The sequence below is a fragment of the Anolis carolinensis genome, unplaced genomic scaffold (genome assembly GCF_035594765.1).
Source record: "Anolis carolinensis isolate JA03-04 unplaced genomic scaffold, rAnoCar3.1.pri scaffold_13, whole genome shotgun sequence".
In the NCBI taxonomy this organism is placed as follows: domain Eukaryota; kingdom Metazoa; phylum Chordata; class Lepidosauria; order Squamata; family Dactyloidae; genus Anolis; species Anolis carolinensis.
Genome location: NW_026943824.1, coordinates 10,464,051 through 10,482,622, shown reverse-complemented (window position 1 = coordinate 10,482,622; position 18,572 = coordinate 10,464,051). Strand labels below are relative to the sequence as shown.

General features: G+C 44.0%; 1 protein-coding gene across 15 annotated transcripts in view; it reads right to left on the bottom strand.

The window, feature by feature from the left end:
• Positions 1–18,572, bottom strand: part of rbfox1 (RNA binding fox-1 homolog 1) — a 1,150,117-nt gene that overhangs the window by 98,605 nt on the left and 1,032,940 nt on the right. For all 15 annotated transcript variants that reach the window (XR_010001199.1, XM_062964632.1, XM_062964630.1 and 12 more), the window contains 2 exons: positions 5,561–5,704; positions 1,966–2,019 (listed from right to left, as the gene is read on the bottom strand). Coding sequence is in view for 14 of the 15 variants with exons in the window: in XM_062964632.1 (XP_062820702.1) it covers positions 1,966–2,019; positions 5,561–5,704 (198 nt within the window). In the remaining variant the exon portion in view is untranslated. The remainder of the gene's footprint in view (positions 1–1,965; positions 2,020–5,560; positions 5,705–18,572) is intronic.

Here is an 18,572-nt window from a genome sequence, read left to right as displayed (position 1 = left end):
AACAATTGTGTTTAAAAGAAAACAAACTGCTTTCCTCTGCTAGAACTGTATTATCCAAAGAGAAGCCATTGCATTTCTGTAATGTTGGTATGTGAACAAATTAATGTGGTGAAACAAGATTTTGTTGAGGATTTTGGAATGGGTACCAAAACATGATGGCTTGACCCTTGTGCCCTCACATGTCCCTGGTCAGGACAATATCAATGCAAGATGGACCAATGTCTTGAGAAATCTACAACTGGGGAAAGATCTGTGATGGGCAAGAAAAAAGGGAGAGGCTTTGAGCACCCATATGTTTTAATACATCATCTAATAAATAGTTTTTAAATGGTTGATAATTGGGTGTTATGCATGTTAGGAAAAGTGTGACAAGTAGAATCCTAGACAGAGATGAATATTTGGAAATGGGGTCTTATTTTGCACCAAAGCATCTTTTTTTGGACAAAAATGCTATTTTCTATGCAAATGATAACATTCCTATGTAGAAAACAGTTTTTCCCCATCTAAGTAAAGGTAAAGGTTTTCCCCTGACCTTAAGTCTAGTCATGTCCGACTGCAGGTTGTGCTCATCTCCATTTTTAAGCTGAAGAGCCAGCGTTGTCCATAGACACCTCCAAGGTCATGTGGCCGGCATAACTGCATGGAGCGTCATTACTTTCCTGCCAGAACAGTACCTATTGATCTACTTGCATTTGCTTGTTTTCGAACTGCTAGGTTGGCAGAAGCTGGGGCTAACAGCAGGGGCCTATCCTGCTCCCTGGGTTTGAACAGGCAACCTTTCAGTCAGCAAGTTCAGCAGCTCAATGGCCTAACCCACTGCGCCACCTAGGCATTCAAAAAGACCAGAATTGATGCCACGGAGAAGAGTGTGTTAATGTGGGATTTGTGTATTGATAGTGTTTAAATGCAATTTGTGCCATGCCTGTATTGCAACTGATTGCATCATCCAGAATGTACTATAGTGTGGAAAGAGTTAATTGCCAAGAAGCTATGATGACCTTGATGTGTGGCTGGAACTAGGGAGTATCCAGACACAAGTGTGTGTGCTTATTGATTGCATCAGTTCAGTTGAGTTCTGTCTGCCTAGAGTGCAAGTCAAGTCCTGTGTTCATCTGTCATCTGTTAGTGTTGATTCAGTAAAACTTTGTAAATAGTTTTACCAAGGTCTCTGAGTGTCTCTTTGTTTTGTGTTCCACTGATTCCATACAACTACTGCTGCGCTGCAAAATACTCTGACAGAGTGGAAGGGGGTCAATGTTTCTTTTAGTTTCCCTTAGAATGAACTAAGCTCTTGCATTTTTTCACTGTATTCAGAGACTGTATTCATAGTTTCCTTTTTCGTGAAAATTATGCCATGATACTTGTGAATAAATCGATCCAAGTTTTTTGAGTTACTTTTTTGACCCAAATTTCTAGACTTCTACATGAGTATATATGGTAACTAACTAACAAGTTAAACACCTGCACTTTCACAACCAAGAATTTGATCAAGTTGATCAAGTAATTACTCTGTCTTATATTAGATTATATGACTCGCTTGCATTTCAGGAGTAAAATATATGTTTCTTCTAACTACCTTTCCTTCCCTGCAAGCTCAGACTAATTTCAGAAAATGAGTAAGGCAATTATCAGGTAGGGGAGAGAGAATCTGTAGACAACATTTGATTATATTTAAAAGTAAAAAAAGGAATATTCCTATTTAACTGGTGACAGTTTATCGGTGTTAAAAAAAGAATCCCCTTTTAAAGGATTTGCAATTAGACCAATGAATTTCATGCTGTTTGGGAAATTGACTTAAAAATGTGTGTATTGGTGGTGAGGTTGAAAAGGAGGGGGTTTGAGTATTTCTGTTAAAGTAGATATTTAAGGAGAAATGTTATTACAGTAGTGCAGTTGCTTCCTCTTGTTTGTATTACATTCCTTCAAATACATTCAACATTGCCACAGGTGTATCAGATCACTTACCTTTGAGCCTCGCTCATTAAAAATAATTTCAACATCTAAGATTTTACCAAATTGCTGCAAAGAAACAGAAAAGGTCACATGAGCATTAACAAAAACACCATTAGGCACATTGATGCTAGGAGCAGATGAAGATTTCTGATAATTACAAGTTGAAGCGTGAATAATTCAAATGAGAACAAACTGATCATCACTGGAGGTAACACATATCTAATGGAGCCAGTAGTCATGGAGAGCTTTATCCTCCATGAATGTATAGTCATCGCTCCACGTTTGCTGAAGTTAGGAGCACAGAACCACCATGAAAGTTGAAAAAATGTAAATAAAAAGACTTTTAAAAAAATATCTGAGACAATACCTCTCTAGGAATGTCTAAGTCTTCCAGTGTGAGTCTACTTCCACTTTGATGAAGGCCTCTACAGTCAGTTGCTTTGGAAGACCTATCAATGTCTAGAACAGTGGTTCTCAACCTGGGCTCCCCAGATGTTTTTGGCCATCAACTCCCAGAAATCCTAACAGTTGGTAAACTGGCTGGGATTTCTGGGAGTTGTAGGCCAAAAACGTCCGGGGACCCCAGGATGAGAACCACTGCTCTAGACAATTGGCTCTAGGTCAGTGGTTCCCAATCTATGAGTCCCCAGATGTTTTGGCCAACTCCCAGAAATCATAACAGCTGGTAAACTGGCTGGGATTTCTGAAGGTTGAAGGTCAAAACATCTGGGAACTCACAGGTTGAGAACCACTGCTCTGGGATTTTCAATGGAAACAGACCACAGAGTAGCACTGGAGGACCAAGGTGTTCCTAGAGAATTTTTTTTCATCAAATTCGCAAAAAATTAAACCGACAAATGTGGAAGGATGAGTGTACTTGCCACTTTGCATCTTCCGGTAGCAAATTTCATTGCACAAGTGCTGAGTGAAGTCCTCCCCTACATCTTCCACTATCTGTTCTTAATGAATGAGCTCTATTCTAGTGTTATACAAGAAAGGACATATTGTGTCACTGTCTGCTTCTTCTATGCAAGTGGAGTGGCATCCTGTTGGCAGCATATACATAAGGACGTTTCCCTTAGGGCTGTCAGGAACATGAGTCCACCATGTTTATTTGAAAAACATCATGTTTATTCTTCATTTCTATTACATACTTGTAGCAGCTACCCTGTTTCCCCAAAAATAAGACATCCCCAGAAAATAAGACCTAGCACATCTTAGGGAGCAAAACTTAATATAAGACACTGTCTTATTTTCGGGGAAACACGGTATGCATATGTATACTGGATTAGAGTACCCATGCTAAGGAGAGGATTTTTCCACCAGAATAACACTAGTGAAAGCAACTAATCCATTTAGAACAGAGATGGGAAATTGAAGGCCCTTCTAATTGTTCTTGAACTATAGTATTGTATTTTCCTACATGGACTGGATGGATCTTGTGGTGTTTTCCGATTCTAGTCACCTCATCACACGGGGCTACATTTTGTGTCCTGCGCCGATTTAGCCACAGTCACCCACTGAGCTGGCCAGCTCCCATCACACGATGCCGTACCAGCTCCGTGGGTGAAGAAGGGCGGAGCTGGCGCATGTCACTGGCAGGACAACATGGGAGAGCTTCTATGTTTCCATCACAATGCATGGCAGGAAGCTGCGTGTTCACCATTTCCCCCCATGTGAACGCCCTTGGATGGAACCAGGCAATGCAAGGTGTTGGGCACCAGATTACCCATATCCCTCTACGAAGCAGAGTGACCTTGGCAGCCATCTGATGGTAATTCTTCACCATTCTAGTGAAAGCCAATGAGAATAACAGTACAACCATGGACCATACACAGGCATAAGGCCCGGGCTGTGGCGCAGGCTGGTGAGCAGCCAGCTGCAGCCAGCTGCAACAAATCACTCTGACCAAGAGGTCATGAGTTCGAGGCCAGCTTGGAGCCTGCGTTTGTCTTTGTCTTTTTTCTATGTTAAGGCATTGAATGTTTGCCTTATATGTGTAATGTGATCCGCCCTAAGTCCCCTTCGGGATGAGAAGGGCGGAATATAAATACTGTAAATAAAATAAATAAGGCAACAACAGGTTTCTTGTCAATGTCTGGAGAACCTCTTATTCTCCACTCCTGTGCTGGAAGAACAACATACTACCACTACCAGCTTGCCAGAAGTCCTAATATACTTATCTGGAGATAATATACTTATCTGCCTATTTAGGTACTTTCCTTGGTTGAAAATTCAGTGAAAGTCGGCTGCTAAAGCTAGGAATCATGTAGCATTAACGTAAGATAGAGTTTGGCTTCTTTTCTTTTTTTTTAAAAAAATAATAATCTTGACACACACTTGCAGTGTGACATTTTCCAATACATCACTCATACTGTCAAGCCTGGTTATTTCAGGTGTCATTAACAAAGGGCTGTATGGAATACCAGGACGCCAATGTCGGGATGCAAACAATACTGCCACATCAAAAGCCACACATGGAACAGCTGGGGATGGAAGAAATAGAAAAGTGCCTGGTAAACCAGCAAATGTTAGCCAGGAGATGAATCCATTAGAGTTGTACAACCTGATCTATTGTGTGCCCTATTCAAAAGGAATCCCCGTGCTATGGAATGAGACTTCCTACCCAGTAAGAGCTGAATGGATGTCACTGTGAAGATGTAGCACACTTCTCTTCCTTTCTCTCTCTTTTGAATGTGCCGTGTTAAATTTTTCATGCCCACAATGGAGAATGAATAATTTAATCAAGTTCCTCCCTGTTGCTAGACATCTTCTAAAACTGAGCAGTTTTCAAAGTGGTCTCACACAGGGAGAAAATCTCTGGCAGTGGTGTGTGTATGCGGGGGGGGGGGGATGTTCAGCCCCCACATGTCATCAAGAGGATGGAAGAGAAGGCAGGGAGACAGCAGTCTTCTCCTTTCCCACATAGTATGTGACATTGAGAGGAAAGAGAGTCAAGGACCTGGAGGCTGTAACCTTCTGAGATACTTCGTTGACTTTCCTTGACCACCCATAATGGTACTGAGGGAGATGGAGAAGACGACTAAGAATCTGGATGCAGTATCCATCTATCATTTTTCCTCTCCATCTCTCCATCCATCCATCCATCCATCCATCCATCCATCCATCCATCCATCCATCCACGCAGAGCCGGCCCTAGGTATTTTTCAAGTGTAGGCGAACTTAATTTTGGCGCCCTACCCAAACCAATCACTGAAAAATAAAAGCATTGGATAAGCGAAAATGTTGGATAATAAGGAGGGATTAAGGAAAAGCCTATTAAACATCAAATTACATTAAGACTTTACAAATCAAGCACCAAAACATCATGTTTTACAAGAAATCAACAGAAAAAGCAGTCTCGACTGCGCCCCCGTATGTTTTCCGCCCGAAGCGACCACTTAATTCGCCTCATTGTTGGACCAGCTCTGCATCCACCCACCCACCTATATCCCTATCCATCTCTCTCGTGATAAAATTTTTGAATTAAATTTTGAATCAAATCAATGTCATGGGGAACAAAAAGGAGGGATAAACAATAGGAAAGGTCCTGCCAAAGAAGAGCTGGGCACACAAATATTGCCATAAGAAAATAAGTGGTGCTTACCCCAAACATTTGTCTGAGATCTGGATCCCGGAATCTGAAGGGTATGTTTGAGACATGCAGCCGCTTGGGCTGTGATTTGTTTTCTGTGTTTTCAGAAGATTGTGTCTGTTGCTGGCCATCGGTCTGTGCTGCATCGTCTGTCTGCTAAAAGAGTTCAAAGGGGTGGGGAGAAAAGAGACAATGAACGACAGCGCCAGCCTCATTCTTGCATATGAGCTCTCTTTCCTGGGGAAGTCATTCCTGATCTCCACCAAAATGAAGGTTGAAGAAGAAAGGAAGAAACAGTTGAGTCTAGAACATGGGAAGAAGCACCTTCTTCATATACTTCTCCTTGAATAGTAATGCCAGATGAGGAGACTCTGGATAACATCCTGTTGTCACAGTATAAGACCTGGTTGCATTTCTCACCAAGCTATTTACAATTGTTTGACTATGTACAATTTTCTGAACATCATAAAAGCACCAGATCCTCTCTGATCTTGGAAGGTAACCAATGTATCCCAGGTCCTGTAGGTTTTCTTTCAGAGGAAGGAACTGAGTATTTCTTGCCCAAGGAAACCATATGAAAATCATGGAGCCACCACATGTCAAAAGGTGACTTTAAGGCACATACACACGTACATTCTCAATTTCCCCATGCTGCTTTAGTGGATGATTCATATTCTTTTTAAAATTATTTTTATTTATGCTTTTTAAAGTACATTAAAGAAAATATGAGAACAATGTAATGGATTAAGAGACATATTAGAAGAAAAAGAAAAAAAGAAAAAAGAGACATAAGACATAAAAGACATAAATTAACAATCCCCCAAACAATATAAAGTTTCTCTTCCAGATCCTTTGCACATCAAATCATGTTTTCTACAGTTCTGAACATTTGCCCGCAAATTCCGTCCATATTTTAGGGTCTAGGATGTTTTCCTTCCTTATTTTACCAATTTACAATATTTTCTTTTTGCATGTAATCTTTCAGTTTGGACCAATTTGTCTCTTGCCTTGGAGCATTGTCCTGTGATATTATTTGTGTTAGTAAATCCATATTTCTAATGTCCAATAATCTCAGAAGCCATTGTTCTATAAAAGAGATTTCTTGTGTCTTCCACAGTTTTGCTAGGCATATCCTGGCTGCCGTCACCATATATGTAAAAAGCTTATCTGTGTTTAAATCCATCTGGAAATCCGTCATCCCTAATAGAAAGTACTCCGGTTTTAATTCAAATTTTACTTGAGTTATTTTTTCCATTTCTTTATGATTAACCTGCGAAAACCTTTTTACCTTGTTACAGCCCCTCCACATGTGTATAAAATCTCCCATATGTTTTCCACACTTCCAGCATTTCCCATCACCTTTCCCTTTAATAAATTTTGCAAGCCTTTCCAGTGTTATATACCATCTGTAGAAGATTTTACATTCTGAGAAAGGCAGGAAAAAAAATCTCCGTATTCACTTACTCCAGTCCCGGATATTGTAGTTTTTCTTCAAAGGGGATTCCCTCTAAGTCCAAAATAACTTTTGACACATACTACTGTGGTTGGAGTGTGAATCATTGCAAACCGTCATATTCACAATATACACATACATTACTTATGGTTTCTACTCTCGTCATCAGAGGCATTCTGCTTCTATAGCAGTTAATTTCATTATGTCATTTGGAAATTAAAATTAATGATCTTGTGTAAAACGTAACACTGTGAAAGCTCTGGGCAGTTTTTTCTTTCTTTCTTTCTTAACAATATGGGATGCCTAATTAATTATTGTCAAGAGTCAGACGCCAATTTGAGAGCAAAACAGAGTTTATTCAAGAGATAGCCCAAAAAATAGACACAAACACAAAAGATGGCTTTAAACACTTAACTTTCAGTGTTTTAAAGCAGTCCAAACAAAAATATATCAAAAAGTATGCTTTAGCAACCAAACCGGATTATCCAAGCAAATAATCCAGATTAAACAAAAGGTGCTTCAATTCAGCTCTAAACAAACTAAGTTGGCTTGGAAAAGCAGCCAAAACAAAACAAAGACTTGGGAACTCCCAAAAAACTCCCAAGAGTCACAAGCTAGCAGTTTTAACACAAAGCTCTAAACAGAAACCAAAACCGGGCAAAGGAGCTTGTAAACAAACTTGGCGCCGGTGCAAAAGGGAAGGTATGGTTCTAAGCCCTTACTGCTGCAAGCAACAGGCTTTGGAGATTTAAAGGGACAGTGCAAGAAGATGTTGTCAAACCGGTCCGGAGTCGAAATAGCAGGAACAGCAGCAAACTGCTTCAAGAGTGCAGGTAATGCCAGAAGCTCAAGGGACAAAGCGAAGAGACGTCGTCAGATTGATCCAGGGTCAGGACAGGAGACAGCAGCAGAGTCAGGAGGCAAGCCAGAAGTCAAGAGCCGTGGGTAGACCAATCAGAGAGCGAAGGCAGAACAGGGTCGAATTCGAGTCCAAAGTCCAGAGGTTGTAGTCATCAGGGCTGAGAGGCCTGCTGTTGTGCTGCAGAAGAGGCCAGAAACATCTCCAGCCAGTCTGCCTGTTGCTGCCTCTGGGACTCCTTGTGAGTAGACTGCAGCCCCAGGCCCTTTCCATCTGGGTGTGACTCAGCACTTCCTAGGAAGGACCATCTATAAAGCCTGGGTCCACAAGGCCCTGGCAGGGCTGAGAGGCCTGCTGTTGTGCTGCGGAAGAGGCCAGAAACATCTCCAGCCAGTCTGCCTGTTGCTGCCTCTGGGACTCCTTGTGAGTAGACTGCAGCCCCAGGCCCTTTCCATCTGGGTGTGACTCAGCACTTCCTAGGAAGGACCATCTATAAAGCCTGGGTCCACAAGGCCCTGGCAGGGCTGAGAGGCCTGCTGTTGTGCTGCGGAAGAGGCCAGAAACATCTCCAGCCAGTCTGCCTGTTGCTGCCTCTGGGACTCCTTGTGAGTAGACTGCAGCCCCAGGCCCTTTCCATCTGGGTGTGACTCAGCACTTCCTAGGAAGGACCATCTATAAAGCCTGGGTCCACAAGGCCCTGGCAGGGCTGAGAGGCCTGCTGTTGTGCTGCAGAAGAGGCCAGAAACATCTCCAGCCAGTCTGCCTGTTGCTGCCTCTGGACTCCTTGCCTACTGCCCCCCTCCCTTTTTCCCAGCGCTGGTGAGTGGACATAAGAAGGGAGGGAAGACTTTTAAAACTCCAAAGCCATCCGGAGGAAGAAGGCAGAGGAACTGACTTTAAAATCATTCTGTCTCTTGCTGCAGGCCTACTGCCCTCCTCGCTTTCCCCAGCATTGGCTATTGAACTAAGAGTCTGTCTTACTGAGGTCCACTCATTATTTATATATTGCTGCTATAACAATCTTTAAATGCTGTTATAATAACTATTATGCACTGTGAAGCCTGGTCCCTCTGACTAGTTTACTAAGTCTATCATCTCTAATTGGTCCTGCCCTGGCACCTTATAATACCATATTGCACCATATTGAATTAGTTCACCATCATAATCCCCACTGCCTGCCTTGCACTTTAGTCAGCTCAGACCCCTATACCTATGCTGCTCATGCACCCTCTGCACTTTACAACTGCATTTGCACTTTGTATTGTTGGAGGGGGGTGGGGGAGGCTGGAGGGTTATGGGGACTGCAGGGTGGGGGGAAGGGAATGGGTGTGAAAGGATGCCAATCTATAACAGAAAACTAGTAAACCAAATAACATCGTTTGGACCAGGGGAAGAGAAAGGGAAAGGACAGTGTGATAGGGGAGGAGGGTGTTCTGATGGGTGGGGAGCCCCTATAGAGGTGGTGTCTGGGAGGGGGAGATACGGGAAAGGGAGACCAAATCATTTAATTCGGCCTAGGGTTTTTGGTAGGACATTAATAGTTCCAAAACGGTCTCCTGACATAGCTAATCTGGGTAGCCAGGATGGCGGTCCCTCCAGGTTAAAGGTGGTGCTGTTTAATGCCAGGTCAGTGAACGGAAAAACATCTTTCATCCAAGATCTCATCTTGGATGAGCATGTAGACCTGGCATGTATTACGGAGACCTGGCTGGACGAGATGGGAGGAGTTAATCTCACCCAGCTCTGCCCGCCAGGTTATTCCGTACAGCACCAGCCGAGATCTGGAGGGAGGGGAGGTGGGGTCGCGGTGGTCTATAAGGATTCCATCCCCCTGACCAGGTGCCCCGTCCCACAGTGGACCATGTTTGAATGTGTCCACCTGAGGGTGGGAGACCGGGACAGATTAGGGATTCTGTTAGTGTACCTACCACCCCGCTGCACTACAGTCTCCCTGCCTGAGCTAGCTGAGGTGGTCTCGGGCCTGGCGTTGGAGTCCCGGCGGCTCATAGTGCTGGGGGACTTCAATGTCCATGCCGAGACCAACCTCTCAGGTGCAGCTCAGGACTTCATGGCCGCCATGGCAACCATGGGGCTGTCCCAATTAGTAACAGGCCCCACCCACAGTGCGGGACACACACTGGACTTGGTCTTCTGTCAGGGATGGGAGGAAGGTGGCGGTGTGGAGGAGCTCACCATCGCTCCGTTGCCATGGACCGACCATCACCTGATCAGGTTTAGACTTACTGCGCCCCCCAACCTCTGCAGGGGTGGTGGACCTAAAATGGTCCGCCCCAGGAGACTTATGGATCCAGAAGGATTCCTGACGACTCTTGGGGAATTTCCCGCCTCCTCGGCAGGTGATCCTGTTGATGCTCTGGTCTCTCTCTGGAATGGAGAGATGACTAGGGCAATAGACACGATTGCTCCGGAGCGTCCCCTCTCGAGTAACCGAGCTAAACCAGCTCCTTGGTTTACTGAGGAGCTGGCAGCGATGAAGCGAAAGAAGAGGGAACTAGAGTGCGTGTGGCGATCAGGGTATAACGAGTCAGACCGAACACGGCTAGGCTCCTATCTTAGGGCATATGCCGCGGCAATCAAAGCTGCAAGGAGAGCCCACCTTGCGGCCAACATTGCGTCCGCACAGAACCGTCCGGCGGCGCTCTTCCGTGTCATCAGAGGGTTGTTAACTCCCACCAATCAAGGTGGGAGCCCTGATAACTCGGCAGCCCGCTGTGAAGCATTTGCTCGGTTCTTTGCGGACAAAGTCGCTCTGATCCGTTCCGACTTTGACACCATATTAACGGCAGTCTCTGAGGATGTAACGAGTGCACCTGCTTGTCCAGTTTTGTTGGATTCATTTCAATTGGTTGAGCTCGAGGATGTGGACAAGATTCTGGGAGAGGCGAGACCGACCACATGCATCCTAGACCCCTGCCCATCCTGGCTGGTGAGAGAAGCCAGAGGGGGTTTGGCCGAGTGGGTGAAGGTGGTGGTCAATGCCTCCCTTCGGGAGGGCAAGTTTCCAGCGAGCCTAAAAATGGCTGTGATCAAGCCGCTGTTGAAAAAGCCATCATTGGATCCCACTCAATTCGGAAACTTTCGGCCTATTTCCAATCTCCCCTATTTGGGCAAGGTCTTGGAACATGTGGTTGCTTCGCAGCTCCAGGGTTTCTTGGTTGACACTGATTTTCTGGATCCGGCACAGTCTGGCTTTAGGCCGGGGCATGGTACTGAGACAGTCTTGGTCGCCTTAGTCGATGATCTACGCCGGGAACTGGACAGGGGGAGTGTGTCCCTGCTGGTTCTGCTGGACCTCTCAGCAGCCTTCGATACCGTCGATCACGGTATCCTTCTGGGACGCCTCGCGGGAATGGGACTTGGAGGTACTGTTTTGCAGTGGCTCCACTCATTCCTGGAGGGTCGGTCCCAGATGGTGTCATTGGGGGATGCCTGCTCGGCCCCACAACCGTTGACTTGTGGGGTCCCGCAGGGCTCTGTGTTATCTCCCATGTTGTTTAACATCTACATGAAGCCGCTGGGAGAGATCATCAGGAGTTTCGGGGTCCGGTGTCATCTGTACGCAGATGATGTCCAGCTCTGTCACTCCTTCCCACCTGTCACTAAGGAGGCTGTCCAGGTCCTGAACCGGTGCTTGGCCGCTGTGTCGGACTGGATGAGGGCCAACAAATTGAAATTGAATCCAGACAAGACAGAGGTCCTCCTGGTCAGTCGGAAGGCTGAACAGGGTACTGGGTTACAGCCTGTGCTGGATGGGGTCACACTCCCCCTGAAGGCGCAGGTGCGCAGTCTGGGGGTGATCCTGGACTCATCGTTGAGCCTGGAGCCCCAGGTCTCAGCGGTGGCTAGGGGAGCCTTCGCACAATTAAAACTTGTGCGCCAGCTGCGACCGTACCTTGGGAAGCCGGACTTGGCCACGGTGGTACACGCCCTTGTTACATCTCGTTTAGACTACTGCAACGCACTCTACGTGGGGCTGCCTTTGAAGACTGTTCGGAAGCTTCAATTAGTCCAACGGGAGGCTGCCAGGTTAATAACTGGGGCGGCGTACAGGGAGCGTACTACTCCTCTGTTACGCCAGCTCCACTGGCTGCCAATTAGCTACCGAGCACAATTCAAGGTGCTGGCTTTAGCCTATAAAGCTCTAAACGGTTCCGGCCCAGCTTATCTGTCCGAACGTGTCTCCCGCTACGACCCACCTCGAAGCTTAAGATCGTCAGATGAGGCCCTGCTTGCGGTCCCATCAGCCTCACAGGTGCGGCTGGCGGGGACGAGAGACAGGGCCTTTTCAGTGGTGGCTCTCCGCCTATGGAACGCCCTCCCCATTGAAGTCAGGCAGGCTCCCTCCCTCCTGTCTTTCCGAAAGAGGACAAAAACGTGGTTATGGGACCAGGCATTTGAGCATGAGTAGCAGCAAAAATGAGATAAGAATATATGACCTACTGACAGACCCCACATGAACATGGAAAGCGCCTTAAATGTATATTTAAATGTATAATTATGTATATTTTAATGGCTATTCTTAATTTTATTGTAATTTTTAATCTTGATGGATTTTTAAATTTGATGAAAACTGTTTTTAATGTGTATGGTTATACTGTAAGCCGCCCTGAGTCCCCCGATGGGTGAGAAGGGCGGGGTAGAAGTGATGTAATAAATAAATAAATAAATCAATTCAAGGTCCACGAAATGGCAACACCTTGCCACACGCAAAGTGAAGTGACCAAACATTCCCAATTTATCCCAATTCTCCCTGGGTGTCCAAACACCAACACCCAAAGAGTATAAAAAATATATCATTCTTTTTTTCAAAAGCTTGCTGAAGATGTTGCTGCCACAGAAATTCATACTAATTGTCACCAAAGAAGTAACAGGAGCTGGCCCATTATGGGGGGACGGACCTCCCAGGCTCCCCTTCCCATCACGCAAGACATCTTTTGCCTTATATCATTCATGAAGACATAGATTAAAAGGATCACTCTCCCTGCAGCACGCCATGCTGCTTTCCAAGGCATTTTAAGGAGGCTGGAAGGCTTCCCCACATCCCTGGGAAAGATGTGGCAAAGGCAGCCATTTTTTGACAACTACTGTTCCATTGTGATCAAAAAATACAAAGAAACTGAACCCTTGCTCAACAAGCCGGACCAGCCGGATTAGCCGAAGGAAACCAGTCAAATCAAATCTGTGCACAAGCCTACAATATAAATTTATACATGAGTATTTATAAGTCTCCAGATAGATTATAGATCCCAATAACAAAATCCACTCCACGCAATTGTTTAGTTCTTTTCTACCTATCCAATATCCTGTGCTTAGGGTAGTAGAAGAATTTGTTTTGGTTAATTTTTGATTCTCCCATCCTGAATCTTCACATTTGATGAGTGCGCCTCATTTCCTATGATGTAGACAGGCATCATTTCTGTGAATTCATTTCACAGAAAGTTTCATGGCCCCTAATTCAGAGATACAAACCATCCTCCTTTGTAATCCAAGATAACTTATTTGGAACTTTGAAAAGAAAATGAAACAACAGGACAATGTGAGCCTTGGTCTATAAATCTGCTCTGCTCTATATATCAGCTATAACAGTCCAGCTTTCTGGCTTGGGGAGTTGAGGCATCGTTTGTCATCTCTACGGAAAAGGTCATTTCCACCCATTCATTGCATGACTTTTCCTGACTCCACTGAGATTGTATTTTTAATTTAAAAGGTCTGATAAGCAATTACATATTTTACCCCATTATTAATGACTATGGTCCATTGGGGCGGGAGAGAGACGGCGCCTCTTTGGGACGTCAGCAGCAGAGACTGAACGATTGACCAACCGTCCCAAATCCATAGAGTATTCTTACAGCCTGCATTAGCATGTAAAGGAAGCTGAAGAAGCCCCGTTTTCACATTGCTGCAACGTTGCTTTCCACCTCCCAAATTGTTGAAAGGGACCTGCTGCTTTGAAGACTGTTGAGTGCATTTTGCCACTCCTTTAATCTGGGACTCAGGGGCTCATTTTTCCATAATCATTTCTAACTCAATCAATAAGGCAGAGCTACACAAGTTTAATCTTGGCGAAATTTGATTTAGGTATTGACAAATGCACAGAGAAACTATATGCAGGGCAGGCATGCATCTTCACAATGGAATGTGTCTTCGTATGTCAAATTTAATTTATCATTCTTTAGCCAATTTACATTCCTCACCATGGCATCAGCCCTCGCTTTTTGTGGAGGTTTATTTCTCTCTTCCCCCACTCACGCTCAGGCATGTTCAATACTTTATTGTTTCTTCAATTCCTCTTTCCTTCTTAGACTGCAGTCCCAGTCTTGCACAGAGTATTACAAGGTTTGGAGGAGCAAATCTTAAAGCCGCAGGCTAACCTTCACTTATCTGGGCTGGCTCTACACTGTAGAATTCAGGCAGTTTGGGACTGATTCAACTGCCAAGGCGTAATGCTATAGAATTAGGGATTTGCAGTTTGGTGAGATACCAGCCACTCTTTGACAGAGAAGGTAAACAACCTCATAAAACTAAAACTTCCAGGATTGTATATCACTGAGCCATGATAGTTCAAGTGGGGTCAAAGGCTGTTTAAGCATCCAACTGTTTAAGCATCGCCAAAAAGGAAATTCCAGTATCTTCTGAGACAGTCTCACTGTTGAACAGCTCTTAGTTCTTTCTAATGTTTCAGTGGGATATCTGTCATTTAAAAAATTGAGGCCATCAGTCTTTGAAGCAGCAGAAAAAACTTTACTCCATCTTTATACAGCATTCTTTCTGACATTTAAAGATATTCTTATACCTCTCAGATTTCCCTTCTCCGACTGAACCGTGGTGGTACAATGGGTTAAACCTTTGTGCTGACTGAACTGCAGACCTGAAGGTTAAGTTGCTGACCTGAAGGTTGGCAGTTTGAATCCGTGAGACAGGGTGAGCTCCCTTCTGTGAGCTCTAGCTTGCGGGGGCATGAGAGAAGTCTCCCAGCAGGATGGTAACACATCTGGGCATTCCCTGGGCAACGTCTCTGTAGACGGCCAATTCTCTCACACCAGAAGTGACTTGCAGGATGTTCTCAAGTCGCTTCTGACACATTAAAAAAAGACCTTTAAACATAGACCTTTGAAAGGGTCCAAAGGAGGGAAACCAAGACAATATTCAGCAGACATGTGATGTAGCACAACCGCTATATATCTACTTTGCCATTCTTGGGTGAATTTTCCACCACTAGAAATCACAACTCAAAGAAATACAAAGAACAGAAAGAGCACCGATTACACTGCACATAAAAATACAAAGTCATATGTTCAGAAATGTCTATGATTAATAAAATAAAGAGTATAGCTATAGGAGGAAAAGATAATGACATTACTGCTCATAAAGATTTTTTTCTAATATTGCAATCCCTTAAATTTTCAGCTAAACGTTTAGAACAATTTATGCATCCAAGGAAAAGAGACAAGGAATGTGAGCCCACCAATGCAAATGTTTCAGCTGTGAACACTTTTCAGTGTCTTGCTGCAAAAGTAGAAATTGGGGAATTGAAGGAAGGCAGAACTGAGGGAGGCAGGATTTTTATGTGGGAAGGGACAATGCCTTTGTACCCTACCTTCACATAGCTCTGCGATTGCTATCGTCGTGTGCCTTCAGCTCAATTCCGACATGGGGGCACTCCATCCTGGGGCTGCCATGACAATATTTATTCAGAGAAGGATTGCCAATGCCTCTGTCTGGTGCTGAGAGAGTAGGACATGCCCTAGGTCACTCAATGGACTTCCAAGGCTGATAACCGAAACTGTTGGATAATAGGAAGGCACTATTATCCCTCCTGACAAGCCAAGTGCTTGCTGGGAGGGAAATGTCTGTGTCGGTCTGTTGAATGTCATCCTGGACTATGCAAGTCTCATCTATTTGTTATGTAGTGGATAGGTTAGACTGAGGGAAACCTCTCTATATTCCCATACATGCCTAGATAGGTCTTTGCTGATTTCCCTCTGTTGCTTTCCTGTTTACATCCATCCCCTCACCTTGTTGTTTTAGCGATGTGATCCTTCAGGGATGAGGTAACTTCCTCTATGTAGATTGGAATGTTAATTGCCCCAAAGGCTTGACCATGCGGTCAGCAGCCATCTCTCCCTCTTTTGTCTTCTACCTTTTTTTCATGTCAGGAGCAACCTGAGTCGCTTCTACCTAAGAAGCAAACATTTTGCCCACTCTCCTGGCAAAATGTAGCTATTTAGATATTTTTGTTATTTTTACCTGCTTGCCTTCCTTAGATGCTAGCTTAGAGAGTTAGTTAGCTCCAAGAACCTCTTCTATCCACAATGGATTTCTTTTTACCTTAATAAATGCTTTTGAACTTTTAAGGAGACTTTGCAATCCTTTGCCATCCTGAGAAACAAAGGTTTCTCCAAGCTCACCACACATAAGTTTCTGCTGTTTATGAAGTAAGCTTCTGCCACACTGCTGTATTTTTAAGAAATCACCCCTGAAAGAGGGTTATTTTTTGGTCTAACCACTCATAGATTCCGACACGGTTGCATCTTGTCCCCTGGCAAGCACCCGGTCTAGAAAAACAGCAACACGCAGCTGGCCTCTCCAAGTGCCGGGCACCTGCCGGGGGACCGAGATGCCAGTGCGTCGAATAATACAGTGTGTTGGATAAGCGGAAGTCGGATAACCGAAACTCTACTATACTAGCAATGTAAACTCATTGGACCCATTGTTGACTGGTGGACTGTCAGTGATCTACATATGCAAACCATATTGTGCATGATTTATTTGCACAAAGGACACATTCTTCTAACATAATGCAACATTGTGCATTGCAGACTGGAAATCGCACTTTGCGCACTGCAGTTGCACATGATGTTTGTGTGTTGCCATTCAGCAGACCACTGTGTAAAGTGAGCATAACCTATCTCTACACATGGATGTATGCTACATGTTGGTATGCAGTCCACATTTATGTAAATCCCACTGATTGTAGGGGTCGACACTCGTTGGAACTACCAATAGGATCCAGGCCATTATGTTTCCTTTTGGAAAGCGAAGCAATTACATTTCTGCTTATCAGTGGCCTTCCAATCTGTGCTGCATGCAACACTATGCATATGCTTAACTGGGAAGTACATAACAGTCCTTAACCCTATTAAGGAATTCTTTTTGCAAAACACACAATTTTGCTTTATTTTTCGTCTTCTGCTAAACCAATCAAGTTATTTCTCAAAGAAAGAAAGAAAGCCCGGGAGGCGGGGAGAGACAGGGGCTCTGTGAATGTCTTGCAGGCATTATTTGATTAACTTGACAATATTATGTGAGCAATGGTTGAGTACCCACTGTGCTGTTCTTTTGACCAAATTGATTTGTGTAATGAACACTTGCTCTATCTCTTGAATAGGCCTCTTGATTTAAGCGGTAATGCTGGAAAGCCGAGTGAATTTGCAACCGGCGCACAGTCATTCCTTTTCAATCCGGGGAGAATAGCGGCGGCGGTCCAGCAGCCGGCGTAACTCAATACATTGTGCGACGAGTGCAGAAAAGAAATAATATCGCCCGGCTTTTTCAATATACCTATTTGATTTGATTTGTAAGCCTGATAAAAAAGCAATCGAGAAAAAATTCAGGACAAATTGTATGTATGTGTGCATGTGTATGTATGTATACAAAACACAGGCACATAACACACACTTTCTAAGCAGTACAAGAACGGTATACAAAGAACTAAACCCTTCCAAAAATAATGCAGTGCAAAACACTCTCTTTCTCCAACTCTATGCATCTCTCAATGGATATATATCTGATCTGTGGACAGATGGATAAGTGTGCATGCGCGCACACACAAACTCTCTCCATGTACAAAAAGGTTGGGTATTACTGATTTATTTTTAATTATAAATAGAGCAAAATTAATCCTTTCAACCATATGTTGGAAATTTGTCTTTATTTTTCTTAATTTGTTTTTAATTAAGATATTTAATATTAATCTCAAGTCAATGCAGAGTATATGGTATGGAATAACATGGGGTATGGTTTTGGGGGCTGTGGTGGCACAATGAGTTAAATCCTTGTGCTGCTTAACTGCTGACCTGAAGGTTGGCAGTTCAAATCGATGGGACGGGGTGAGCTCCCACTGTTAGCCCAAGCTCTTACTAACCAAACAGTTCAAAAACATGTACAGATAAATAGGTACTGCTTTGGTGAGAAAAGGCAAAAACACACTTCAAGCAATCTTGCCAGCCTCACAACCAGGAGGTGTCTATGGACAATGTAGGCTCCTCGGCTTGGAAACAGAGAAGAGCACCTCCCTCAGAGCCAGAGATGAGCATAACCTCCAGAGCCAGAAATGAAAGGAGAAGCCTTTGCCTTTGCCTGTGTATTTGTGTCTCATTGTATGTCATTGTAACAAAGTACCGAATGTGCTTGCCTGTGTCTATTTATATGCTGTAATCCGCTCTGAAACTCCTTGGGGAGAAGGGCGGAATATAAATAGTGCATTATTATTATTATTATTATTATTATTATTATTATTATTATTATTAAGGCCTAATTTAATAGTAACTCTCAAGCAGCCAGAAACTACATTTATCCAGCAACTATCAATTACTATGGGTGCCAGTGAATATTCCTCCCGATTGTTCTTTCCTGACTGTTGAGAAACTTTTCAACCTGGAAATGAATAACCATTAATATTCTTTCCATCT